The following is a 14,105-nucleotide window of genomic DNA, read 5'->3' on the forward strand; positions in this document are numbered from 1 at the left end:
GTAACCATGATAAACAGCGGGTTACTAGGGGCACACGCGCACCTAGTAACCCGCTGTTTATCATGGTTACCACTCTGCTACGGTGAGCGGGAGGTTACCGCTCACTTTAGCAGGCTCGTAACCATGATAAACAGCGGGTTACTAAGTGCGCGTGCCCCCCTAGTAACCCGCTGTTTATCATGGTTACCAGCCTGATCGCTGCTCCCGCTGGTCACACACAGCGATGTGTGCTGACCAGCGGGAGGGCAACGACCAAAAAAAGGTCCAGGACATTCTGCAGCGATCAGCGACCTCACAGCAGGGGCCTGATCGCTGCAAAGTGTCACACATAGCGACATCGCTGGTGAGGTCGCTGTTGCGTCACCAAAACCGTGACACAGCAGAGATCTCGCTAGCGATCTCGCTATGTGAGATGGGGGCTTAAGTTCTAGGTTTAGTTCTAGGATCTGCATTGACCCTTGATGTATTTATACATGGCTATTAGATGACCGCGCAGCCATTTTCTTTCAGTTTTGATTGTTTTTTTGGGTAAGGTAGTGCGCACATTGACCCCACGTAAGCTTTCGGATAAGTGTGAATGAGATTTTGGAAATCTAATTTTTTTTTTTTTTTTTTGCTTTTACTGTAAAATACTGCATTCTATAAAGCAAAAAAAACACAGAAAAATTAACACTTTTAAGGAGAAGTTTGAAATTGTAGGAAAGTGGTTCAGTTGAAAGATCTGATACAAAAATATTCATTCAGTTATATTCCTCTTTTTATTTTTATTTTTTTCAGATCTTGAAGTAGATGCAGATTTCAACAGTGATGAATATGAGCTTGAAGATGAAGCCAAACTTGTTATATTTCCAGATCACTTTGAAATTGCCATACCTAATATAGAGGAACTCCCAGCGTTGGTTAGTAGCTTTTGGATATGGTATTGAAAAAATGTAACATTTTTCTGGAAGTGTGTATTTAAGTGTATATAAAATAAAAGTTTTTTTTTTTTTCTAGAAAATATAAAAAAATATTAAATTAGTTTTATTGTTTCGGAAGACCCCTGCTTCCAGGCATAGTGTATTGTTTTTTGTTTTTCTAAAAAAAAAGAAAACAAAAACATTTCTTTACTCACCCTCCCCAGGTCCGACACTGATTCTTCACCACTGCTGGTGCATTATGGTCAGCAGCACATGAACAGTGCCGCAGCCAATCGATGAGCTCCAATTCTCCGCATGAGAAGACGGCACAAGCTACCCACAAAAAATGATAGTCGATTTTACAGTGATTATCAATCTAGTCAGTTACTAATATAAATCAAAAGGTTGAGCCGGAGCATATGTTGATATAAGTGCAATGCATAGGTGCGCATTCACATTGTGGCCATTTAACAAGCAGAACCGAAGATAAAAACAAAATGAATAGTAATAGTACATGTACAGTGGGTATGGAAAGTATTCAGACCCCTTTAAATTTTTCATTCTTTGTTTCATTGCAGCCATTTGGTAAATTCTAAAAAGTTCATTTTTTTTCTCATTAAAGTACACTCTGCACCCCATCTTGACTGAAAAAACAGAAATGTAGATAGTTATGCAAATTAATTAAAAAATAAAAACTGAAATATCACATTGTCATAAGTATTCAGACCCTTTGCTCAGTATTGAGTAGAAGCATCTTTTTGAGCTAATATAGCCATGAGTCTTCTTGGGAATGATGCAACAAGTTTTTCACACCTGGATTTGGGGATCCTCTGCCATTCTTCCTTGCAGATCCTCTCTAGTTCCATCAGGTTGGATGGTGAACGTTGATGGACCACCATTTTCAGGTCTCTCCGGAGATGCTCAATTGGGTTTAGGTCAGGGCTCTGTCTGGGCCAGTCAAGAATGGACACAGAGTTTTTCTGAAGCCACTCCTTTGCTATTTTAGCTGTGTGCTTAGGGTCATTGTCTTGTTGGAAGATGAACCTTCGGCCAAGTCTGAGGTCCAGAGTACTCTGGAAAAGGTTTTCATCCAGGATATCTCTGGACTTGGCCGCATTCAAGTTTCCTTCAGTTGCAACCAGTTGTCCTGTCCCTGAAGCTGAAAAACACCCCCATAGCATGATGCTGCCACCACCATGTTTCACCGTTGGGATTGTATTGGGCAGGTGATGAGCAGTGCCTGTTTTTCTCCACACATATCGCTTACAATTATAACCAAAAAGTTCTATCTTCATCTCATCAGAATCTTATTTCTCATAGTCTGGGAGTCCTTCATATGTTTTTGAGCAAACTCTATGCGGGCTTTCATATGTCTTGCACTGAGGAGAGGCTTCCGTCTGGCCACTCTGCCATAAAGGCCCGACTGGTGGAGGGCTGCAGTGATAGTTGACTTTGTGGAACTTTCTCCCATCTCCCTACTGCTTCTGTGGAGCTCAGCCACAGTGATCTTGGGATTCTTCTTTACCGCTCTCACCAAGGTTCTTCTCCCAAGATTGCTCAGTTTGGCTGGACGGCCAGGTCTAGGAAGACTTCTGGTGGTCCCAAACTTCTTCCATTTAAGGATTATGGAGGCCACTGTGCTCTTAGGAACCTTGAGTAATGCAGAAATTCTTTTGTAACCTTGGACAGATCTGTGCCTTGCCACAATTCTGTCTCTGAGCTCCTTGGGAAGTTCCTTTTAAGCTCATGATTCTCATTTGGTCCGACATGCACTGTGAGCTGTGAGGTCTTATATAGACAGGTGTGTGCCTTTCCAAATCAAGTCCTATCAGTTTAATTAAACACAGCTGGACTCCAATGAAGGAGTAGAACCATCTCAAGGAGAATCACAAGGAAATGGACAGCATGTGACTTAAATATGAGTGTCTGAGCAAAGGGTCTGAATACTTATGTCCATGTGATATTTCAGTTTTTCTTTTTAATAAATTTGCAAAAATGCCTACATTTGTTTTTTTTCAGTCAAGATGGGGTGCAGAGTGTACTTTAATGAGAAAAAAAAGAACTTTTTAGAATTTATCAAATGGCTGCAATGAAACAAAGAGTGAAAAATTTAACGGGGTCTGAATACTTTCTGTGCCCACTGTAAATAACATGGGGTACTTGGTTAACACTGTATTGATCAAAAAAGCATACCAATATATATTCGAATGACCTTTCTTTAACCCTAAACCTTTTCTCTTATTTCAAGCTAGAAACCATAAATACATTTCATTTCTTTATGGATTTAAATGTAGTGGAACTAAGATGGCTGGGGTAAAAAAGTATGGAACAGCCTCAGACTTTTCATTGTCCGTCAGGCCTACGAGGGGTTTAGTGTAAACATGCTGCGATCGAACAAGGAATGATAACTCATTCGCACATTGTTGATCACATTTTTATGCTGATTAGTGATGAGCGAATGTGCTCGGATAAGGGGTTAACCGAGCACGCTCGAGTCCTAACCGGGTATCTTCGGCGTGCTCGTCTATATTATGTTCAAGTCTCAGCGTCTTCATGATTTGCGGCTGTTGGACAGCCTCAACACATGTGAGGATTCACTAACAAACAGGCAATCCTTGCATGTGTTGAGGCTGTCTAATAGCCGCAAATCATGCAGACGCAGGGACCCCTTATCTGAGCACTTTCACTCATCACTAATGCTGACATGATTGTTTGCCAGTAGCACATCCTCCTTTGTATAAATGGGCAGTCTGTCGCTTGTAATGAAACCAGCACAGGGGAGGGATGAGACATATAATTAATCGCAGTGATGAAAAATCCAAGATTATTGTAACATGTAAAAGCAAGTCTTAGGAACGCTACATAATATCGTGATCCTCTTAGGAATTTAACTTTCCATGTAAAGAACATCTATCCTTAGCACTGTTCTCCTGATACCTGCCTTATGGTGAAGATTGACTCCTGATTCCAGTTTTAGCGCAATGTGCAGAAATCCCCGCACTTACATGCCTTGGCTGCAATCAGCAAAATTTATTATTGGTTGTCTGAGTAATATTCTGCCAAGCTGAATGCACTTGGGCACACAAGTCTTGTCATGATCCACGACTTGGGAATCATACAGTATTGTATTGTATTGTTGCTGTTCCGCTGCTACGCAGTAAGGTTTGTCTTTTAGAAGTTTGTCCTCCCTCTCTCCCTGTCTGCCTCCCTAGCACTGATGTCAGTAACCCCTCCCTCCTTCCTCATTCTGTGTATGTCAGCCATATTAAAGGGAACTGGTATCCAGATATGGGTTTAATCTGCAGGTTAATGGCATTATTAACCTGCCCGGCGCCTGCACTTAACCAAACGCTGCCAATAGGAAATATACTTTATTTCCCCTGCAGCATCTGGTTTCAGTCACGGGTGCGGCGCCGATGCAGGTTCAGTCACACCTCTGATTGTATAGAGCAGCAGCGGTAACTGCGCCCCCGGCCCTGACTGACTCTGGCTCTGCTTTAGCGCAGGCTGTCAGTCAGTGCCTGGGGCGCGGTAACTCAGAGTGGTGACTGAACCCGCGCCGGTGCCACCACTGAAATCCGAACGCTGCCGGGGGAAAGAATAAAGATAATTCTCTCCTCGCAGCGTTCGGCTAAGTGCGGGTGCCGGCCAGGTTAATAAAACTATTAACCTGCAGATTGACCCCATATCTGCAGGTTAATAGTGTTTTTTTCTGGTGACAGGTTGTCTTTAGGAAGCTCATGTCTTTACATCTCTGGTTCAGAATAGTCTTTTTTTACCTACTGTAAAAGTTCATAACTACATGAATTCTTCTGGAAAATAATCCTACTTCTGGAATCTTTATACGTGCCTCCTGCAATTGAGTCAAGCTATCTGATAAAATCTCTTCATGGGTGTACTGGTACATAGAGACGTCCATAGAAACGGTGTCTCAAAAGCCCCATACTTTCAGCCTATTTATGAAGTCAGAATAAATAGTCAAGATCTACTGCTGGCAGCTCCCTTTTTACAGTTGCTGATGACTGACGTCTCAGATGTGCTCGATGGGACACGCAGTTGATGGTAGCACATTTAGACCACGCTGGCTGCCCACAGTAAGACAAGGAACATGCAGTCCAGTGTTATCATGTTGAAAAACTACTCTTGGGACATTTTGGAGAAAAGGCCCTACCATTGGTTCCACCACCAACTCCATCTAACACCAAGCTATTAGTGTACCTGCAATAAAGACTAGAGGAGTCCGGCTACCGTACATTATGCTACTCCACACAATGATCCCGGAAGTAGGCCTGGTGTGATGTTTCCTCATGAAGGCCTCTTTATAGCAGTGCCCACATGGTCTCCAGAACAATCTCCAACTAAAATTGTGCCCTAAACAAAAGTGGACCCATCGCTGAAGAGGACAGACCTTGAGTCACGCCTACATATGCACCATGATGGCCTTTGAGAGGGGTGGTGTGAGGTCAATGAAGATGTATTATGTGTTTATGACATTTGCTCTTTGAATAAGGATGAATGTCATGTGTAGACAATAAAAATCATTACTATGCAAATAAGTAATTTGTGTGGGTATTGAACGGCCCTTTATAGTTATTGTGTGTTTTCATGCAGGTGACAATAGCTTGTGATGCTGTTCTGAATTCCAAGTCTCCATACAGAAAACTGGAACAGGAGTCATGGGAAGATGAATTACAAGTGTCAAAGTTTGCAAATAACCTTGTGCAGATAGACAATGGTGTAAGGATTCCTCCCAGGTAAATGATTGAGCATTAATGAAGAATGCATCAAATAATTTAATTTACTTTGTATGTTATGGAGTGGGGGTGGGGGACAAGTACCCTGTGTGATCTATTTAAATTACAAATTGAATTGTAAAGTAGATCCCCAAATACATATCATCCTAACCACATGACGTGTTTGGAATTGATCTGCAGTGGTTGGAAATGTGCTAAATGTGAACTTCGAGAAAACCTGTGGCTTAACCTGACCGATGGTTCAGTAATGTGTGGAAGGTGGTTTTGCTCCGGCAATGGTGGGAATGGGCATGCCCTGGAGCACCACAAGCAGATGGGCTATCCTTTGGCAGTAAAACTTGGAACTATTACACCAGATGGAGCAGGTAAGTGGAAATCAATACATTTAGAATAAACTCGATGTAACAGGAAAAAGTCCCGTCCCAGCCAGCTCTGTCCACTTTTTGAAAAGTGGACACATCTCAGGCAGGATGTGGTGTTGTCAAGTATAGTCAGCAAATTCTGGTTTCTGGGTTTCTGGCCCAAAGCAGCTGAACGTTGGCCAAAGTCATTAAGAGGCACACAAATCGTAATGAATCTGGATCATCTTACTCCATAGTGCATTTCAGTAACACTGGCGTACAAAACCAAGACGGCCGTGAATCAGGCAGTAACTGTGATAGGCTCTCTCCACATCTGCATAGTGGTGCTGGTTTATAATGGAGTAAACAATACAGTTCATGATCCATCTTATAGGCCACATTGACTGTGTGTTAACTTTGATGGACAAAAAAAGCACTGCTTCCCAGCACAATCTTCTTTTTTTTTCAAATTCATTTCTGAAATGTGATGGAACCCTTTGTGCACCCCCAAGCTGACCCAATAACTTAGATCTAGGCTAGTTAGCATTAACTGCAGACATAGTATAGATTCCAACATAAGGATGTCTTATTTTTACTTGACAGATGTGTATTCCTTTGATGAAGAAGAAGCTGTTTTAGACCCAAACCTCGCCAAACATCTCGCACATTTTGGGATTGATATGCTACAAATGCAAGGGGTTAGTGCTAATATATACAAAGCAGTAAAATGTATATTATTTATTGTTCAAATACCTGAATACTTAGTTGTGTAAGCAATTTAGTGCACCATTCCGTTGTCCTGCCCATAGTAATATACTTACCAGCCGCCATATTCATCTGTTATCAGTGCCGCTTCGGTCATCTTGTGCAGTTTGTGACCTGACAGATTGCTCCAGTGTTTGTTGGGCGAGCCAGAGGTCACTTCTCAATTTTAAGTCTATGAGAGGCAGAACAAGGTTCTCAAAGACTTGCATTGAGAGCTTGTGACCATTACCTCTGATATCAGTTAGAAGCTGGGGTCAAAAGATGGCAGATCAGGACAGGAGCAGCGCTGGGAAGAGCACAAGGCAGTGGGTGGTAAGTATCACGTCTGTCAGAGGTCACAGGCTAAAAAAGACTACCTCAGACAGACTTGGCACAAGCTACTCAGTCTGGCGGATTGCAGAGGAACCCCTGACCTTCACCCTTTAACCCCTGTACAGGAATCTGGTCTTACAGAAGGGTCCAGTAGATTGCTTCCACGGAAGGACTGCCGTCCAGAATAACAAACCAGAGGCAGGAGGAGTTTCCAAGCAGGTTCAAAGCCAAGAGGTCACATCAAGAGCAGAATCGTAAAACAAGAGAATAATCAAAATTCACCCAGAGGTCAGAACACCAGAGGAATGAGGAAAGCAACACAAGAAATAACTAGCACAAGCCAGGTAGCAAAACAAATTGACTGGCAGCGGAAGTCAGAATCCTACGGGTTTAAATAACAGGGCTGTCAGAAAGGAGCAATCAAAACCAGATAAGTTACCCCATAGTTCTCATGGCACCAAAAGTCCCAGGAATAAAGCAGAATTGATGCTGTCAAGCATCATCCGCAACAAAGGCACGGCGCCGCCTAGCGACCGAAGCAGAAACAGGCACCGATGTTACAGTAAGTATATTAGAAGGGACAGGGGACATGCATTAGTAATAAAACTCTGGTGGTGGAAAGAAAAAAAGGGCTTGAGTTGTGCATTAAGGGCAACTTACCCTTAATGGCATAATCTAAGGATATGGATATGCTATAAATGTGTGTTGGATGTAGAACCCAGCATACTTGGCTATTCTGTGTGCTCCCATACAAATGAATAGAGAGGGCTGTACATACTGAATCATAGTAACATATTTTTTTGACTATTAAATGGACTTTTTAGCAAGGAAAAAATCTTGCTGAAAAAGTTTGCATCTTATAGTTTGGATGGAGCTTCCTATGATGGAGAACACTGACAGCGTCTTTCCTGACCACTGGAGATTTATGCAGCAGCGCATCTCTTCTTCAGCCCGACATTAATCTGTCTGATCCATGCAGGGCAGAAGAGAAAACTGCAAGGACATGCACATCAGTAAAGCTGCATGGATTCTGCAGGTCCTGACTAACTGAATGACTTTTTAGGTTATGTGATCAGTCACATGCCTGGAAGGAACTTCAAGATGAGGTAGTGAGTATTGATGTAGCAGAGCAGAGCTGTGAGTATGTACAGCAGAGCTGAGCATTCATGTACTCTGCATGCAGCACTGTTGTGTGTATGTGTGCGCCGCAGAGTGTGCATATTGTGTGCTTATAAATCACTATATGCATAATATACATGCTGCAGAGAAGCACTAATACTAATTCTACCCTCTTCTGTACTAAATGGGATACATATTTCAATTATCATTGAATATATTTTTCCTATTTTATGCTGTCTAAACCTGGGGTGCGTCTTCTAGTAAGGAGCGTCCAATAGTCTGAAATATGCTGTACATTGCAAAACAAGTAAACAGGGTTTTACAAAACCTCTGCATATATTTTTGGGCATACAGTGGGTATGGAAAGTATTCAGACCCCTTTAAATTTTTCACTCTTTGCTTCATTGCAACCATTTGGTAAATTCTAAAAAGTTCATTTTTTTTCTCATTAAAGTACACTCTGCACCCCATCTTGACTGAAAAAAACAGAAATGTAGAAATTTATGCAAATTTATTAAAAAAGAAAAACTAAAATATCACATTGTCATATGTATTCAGACCCTTTGCTCAGTATTGAGTAGAAGCACCCTTTTGAGCTAGTAAAGCCATGAGTCTTCTTGGGAATGATGCAACAAGTTTTTCACACCTGGATTTTGGGATCCTCTGCCATTCTTCCTTGCAGATCCTCTCCAGTTCCCTCAGGTTGGATGTTGACCGTTGGTGGACAGCCATTTTCAGGTCTCTCCAGAGATGCTCAATTGGGTTTAGGTCAGGGCTCTGGCTGGGCCAGTCAAGAATGGTCACAGAGTTGTTCTGAAGCCACCCCTTTGTTATTTTAGCTGTGTGCTTAGGGTCATTGTCTTGTTGGAAGATGAACCTTCGGCCAAGTCTGAGGTCCAGAGCACTCTGGAAGAGGTTTTCATTCAGGATATCTCTGTACTTGGCCACATTCATGTTTCCTTCAATTGCAACCAGTCGTCCTGTCCCTGCAGCTGAAAAACGCCCCCATAGCATGATGCTGCCACCACCATGTTTCACTCTTAGGATTGTATTGGGCAGGTGATGAGCAGTGACTGGTTTTCTCCACACATACCTCTTAGAATTCTCACCAAAAAGTTCTATCTTTTACTCATCAGACCAGAGAATCTTATTTCTCATAGTCTGGGAGTCCTTCATATGTTTTTGAGTAAACTCTATGCGGGCTTTCATATGTCTTGCACTGAGGAGAGGCTTCCGTCTGGCCACTCTGCCATAAAGGCCCGACTGGTAGAGGGCTGCATCTCTGGAGCTCCCATCTCCCTACTGCATCTCTGGAGCTCAGCCACAGTGATCTTGGGGTTCTTCTTAACCTCACTCACCAAGGCTCTTCTCCCACGATTGCTCAGTTTGGCTGGACGGCCAGGTCTAGGAAGACTTCTGGTGGTCCCAAACTTCTTCCATTTAAGAATTATGGAGGCCACTGTGCTCTTAGGAACCTTGAGTAATGCAGAAATTCTTTTGTAACCTTGGCCAGATCTGTGCCTTGCCACAATTCTGTCTCTGAGCTCCTTGGGCAATTCCTTTTGAGCTCATGATTCTCATTTGGTCTGACATGCACTGTGAGCTGTGAGGTCTTATATAGACAGGTGTGTGCCTTCCCAAATCAAGTCCTATCAGTTTAATTAAACACAGCTGCACTCCAACGAAGGAGTAGAACCATATCAAGGAGGATCACAAGGAAATGGACAGCATGTGACTTAAATATCACATGTTCATAAGTATTCAGACCCTTTGCTCAGACACTCATATTTAAGTTTTTCTTTTTTAATAAATTTGCAAAAGTTTCTACATTTCTGTTTTTTGCAGTCAAGATGGGGTGCAGAGTGTACTTTAATGAGAAAAAAATGAACTTTTTAGAATTTACCAAATGACTGCAATGAAACAAAGAGTGAAACATTTAAAGGGGTCTGAATACTTTCCGTACGAACTGTATTGTGGATTACAATATGACCCGTAGATTTTACAATGGATTTCCAGCAGTAAATTTACACTTGGCTTTGGATTACTTTCATTTTTTTGGGGAGTATTGCTGTGTATGGGAATAAAAGCGCTTTATGTTACACTAGTTTTATTATCATGAAAACACTTTGTTTTTAACATGACCAAGTTGATCATCGCATCCTCTATTTTATTAGACCGAAAACGGTGTAAAGGATAATGAAGTAAAACCAAGGGTTAGCGAATGGGAAGTCATCCAAGAAACCGGACTGAAGTTGAAACCAATGTTCGGCTCTGGCTACACCGGAATTCGCAACCAGGGAAACAGCTCCTACCTCAGCACAGTGATGCAGGTCATCTTCAGCATACCCGAATTCCAGAGAGCGTATGTATCCTACTCTTCCACAGACACCTGCACCATCCCGAGATCAGAGTTATTCCTCTGTTTTACATTATCCAAATTTATGACATTGAGTCACAGTGGGAAGATATGGGCCATATCACCTGCTTTGTTCATCCGTCATTAGCATCTCCAATAGCATTATTACGACCTGTTTGATGGAAGACGGGTTCTAATTTTGAATGACTCCATTTACCATACAGGGAAAATTATATATTTTTTTACCGTGTTAGCCAGTAGATAGAAAGATATTAAGATTTGAGAGTCCTCAGTGGTTGATACCTTTTAATGGCTAACTGAAAAGATGTTAAAAAGTTGCACAAACTAAGGAATGTGGCCTTCAGAACTTTGGGGTCATCATAACCCTGGACCAGACCTCAATCACCGAACAATAAAACTTTCACAGTCCTTATATATGAACTAATCCAATATTTACGGCCACAACTGTTTATCTTTCCCCCACAGTAAAGCCCCCGTCTCACATAGCGAGATCGCTAGCGAGATCGCTGCTGTGTCACGGTTTTGGTGACGCAACAGCGATGTCGCGATGTGTGACACTTTGCAATGATCAGGCCCCTGCTGTGAGGTCGCTGATCGCTGCAAAGTGTCCTGGACCATTTTTTGGTCGTTGCTCTCCTGCTGGTCAGCACACATCGCTGTGTGTGACCAGCGGGAGCAGCGATCAGGCTGGTAACTATGGTAAACATCAGGTTACTAGGGGCACACGCGCACCTAGTAACCCGCTGTTTATCATGGTTACGAGCCTGCTAAAGTGAGCGGTAACCTCCCGCTCACTGTAGCTGAGTGGTAACCATGATAAACAACGGGTTACTAGGAGCGCGTGTGCCCCTAGTAACCCGATGTTTACCATAGTTACCAGCCTGCTCCTGCTTCAGCAGGCTGGTAACCAGGAGCAGGACATCGTGGAAAGATTCTTTCCACGATGTCGCTGCTCCCCTGATCGTTGGTGAGCCTGCCTGTTTGACAGCTCACCAGCGACCACATAGCGACGCAGCAACGATCCCTGACAGGTCATATCGTTGTCGGGATCGTTGCAGCGTCGCTAAGTGTGACGAGACCTTAATAGCTCTGCTTTCTGTCACCTGTCTTATCTATTACATTATTTCTGTGTCCCATTGTGTAGAAATGTGACTCTTCAGATTTTGTGTTATACTATGCCTGATGAAGAGGCCTGAGTAGTCTCGAAAGCTTGCAACTTGTTACCATCTTTTCAGTTAGCCATTAAAAAGTATCAACCACTGAGGACTCTCAAATCTTAATATTTTTCCATTTACCATATAATATACTGAAAACGTGTGTGGAGGAATACCAAGTGTGGTTAAATGGTAAAAGAAAACTACAATTACGCCTTTTTGTTCTTACATTTGTGTTTTATGAGGTACAAATGAGCTGGCAGTATAATTCTCCAGGTCAGTACGATTATGGTGATCTCAAACTTACAATTTTTGATTATTTTTTAACTTTTTTTTTACTCTTTTCAGCATTTAATTTAAATAATAATTTTATTTCTTGGTCGGACTTTAACTCGCCAAATGTGTTTTTTGTTTTTTTGTTTTTTACATTTTTTTCTTTTCTTTATTTTTCAATTGGTGGGAAAAATGTAGATAACTCAAAAAAATATTTAAAACGTTCTTGTTTTTCTAAAACTTCATTTTTTTTTTTCATTTACTTAGAGGACTTGACCTTGCAATTATTTTAGCACTTATACAATATACATAAATACTAGAGTATTGTAGTATATAGTGTAAAGGATGGTTTCTAAAAAGTTCAGTCTATGGTAGTTTCAAGTTGGCAACCATTGGTGCCTTCAGCAGGCCCCTGACTGCCATGCTAGCCCACTGGCTTGAAGCATTCATCAGCAGTTGTTCCATTCAAATGCTGCTATTGGTGACCGATAGTGGCATCTAAATTCTAGCTCTGAGAGCTGCTGTTACAGGTAGATGCTGGCTGTGTAACACAACTGGCATCTGCTCGGTATGGAGCAGGTTCATCTCCTGAGCTGTTCAATACACCCTGCACATGACTTGTGATGTAAATGTACATCACAGGTGGTTATGAGGTAAAAAAAGATTACCTCTGCCTCCTATGGGTAACTAAGAGGTCTTTTTTTTTTTTTTAAACAAAGAAAATATAACCAGCTAACCCCAGTAAATACATCCAAAATTGGTTTGAAAAATGAAATGCGATCCAGCTTCTAAATATGGTAAATATTAAAAAAAGTTTTTTTTTGTTGTAAATCATTTAAAAACTGCATACATAAATACATGTGTGCGGATAGGGGGCGCACATAAAAACCAAACCTGTTTCGTACGCAGATCGCGTTCTTAAACTTGGTTTCCATGATGTCCTCCCACTATCTTCACATGCATGCACACATGTATTTTTGTGTATGTAATATTTAAGGATTTGTAATAAAGAAAACCTTTTTTTATTTGCCATATTTGGAAGCTGAATCACTTTTCCGTTATCAAACCACTTTTTTTTTTCTTTTAGAGGTCCAGTGTCTCCCCAACAGCAGGGAGTGCCCTGTGATAAGCTCCAAATGTAAAAAGAGGATTTTCAAGGATGTCCCCTTAGATGGAGACTGCTTACTGTATTTGTAATAAGCGGAAAGGTCACTGAAATGAAAGGAATTGGTGTCTGAAAGACGATGTTGCTAAACGTATGCCAAGAGACAGGCATAAGTGCCCAGTGGAATCATTGGAACTAGCATCATCGTTTTATGAGAAGAGGCTTGGCACTGAAAGCCAGATACAGTTTCCACAGGCCCTGACTTCATTACATGTAGATGTTATCTTTCCATTACTGTGAACAGATGGAAAAGGAATTTTCCCATTATTTTTTTTTCTGTTAACTTGCTTTTATTGGCTCTCTCAAGTTGTTCCACTGCCTACTAACAATTGACATATACTGCCTTAATGTTTTGATTAGTGATGGCATAAAGACTGCTTAAACCTTTTCTTCATTGCTGATTTAGTTGCTTGTAGTTTATTATTCTATCCTATCCCTTATGTAATTTGTTTCAGTACTCCATGGTCTCATGTAGGACCCTATGATGGCCTTGTGCTCTCATGTAGGGCCCCTATGATGGACTTGTTCTTTCATGTAGGACCCTATGATGAACTTGTGCTTTCATGTAGGACCCTATGATGAACTTGTGCTCTCATGTAGGACCCTATGATGAACTTGTGCTGTCATGTAGGACTCTCTGATTAACTTGTGCTCTCATGTAGGTCCCTATGATGGACTTGTTCTCTCATATAGGACCCTATGATGGACTTGTGCTCTCATGTAGCGCCCCTATGATGGACTTGTGCTCTCCTGTAGAACCCTTTGATGGCCTTGTGCTCTCATGTAGGGCTCCTATGGTGGACTTGTGCTCTCATGTAGGGCTCCTATGGTGGACTTGTGCTCTCATGGAGGACCCCTATGATGGCCTTGTGCTCTCATGGAGGACTCCTATGATGGCCTTGTGCTCTCATGTAGGGCCCCTATGATGGACTTGTGCTCTCATGGA

The 14,105-nt window shown here is 41.9% G+C and overlaps 1 protein-coding gene across 4 annotated transcripts in view; it reads left to right on the plus strand.

Annotated features, from left to right (window-relative positions):
• USP13 (ubiquitin specific peptidase 13) overlaps positions 1–14,105 on the plus strand; it is a 182,497-nt gene that overhangs the window by 79,609 nt on the left and 88,783 nt on the right. For all 4 annotated transcript variants that reach the window (XM_073674963.1, XM_073674966.1, XM_073674965.1 and 1 more), the window contains exons 4-8: positions 778–899; positions 5,511–5,653; positions 5,834–6,018; positions 6,598–6,692; positions 10,365–10,552. In XM_073674963.1, the coding sequence (XP_073531064.1) occupies positions 778–899; positions 5,511–5,653; positions 5,834–6,018; positions 6,598–6,692; positions 10,365–10,552 (733 nt within the window). The remainder of the gene's footprint in view (positions 1–777; positions 900–5,510; positions 5,654–5,833; positions 6,019–6,597; positions 6,693–10,364; positions 10,553–14,105) is intronic.

The sequence above is a fragment of the Phyllobates terribilis genome, unplaced genomic scaffold (genome assembly GCF_046119375.1).
Source record: "Phyllobates terribilis strain yellow unplaced genomic scaffold, ASM4611937v1 Scaffold_3__8_contigs__length_932513732, whole genome shotgun sequence".
Lineage (NCBI taxonomy): Eukaryota > Metazoa > Chordata > Amphibia > Anura > Dendrobatidae > Phyllobates > Phyllobates terribilis.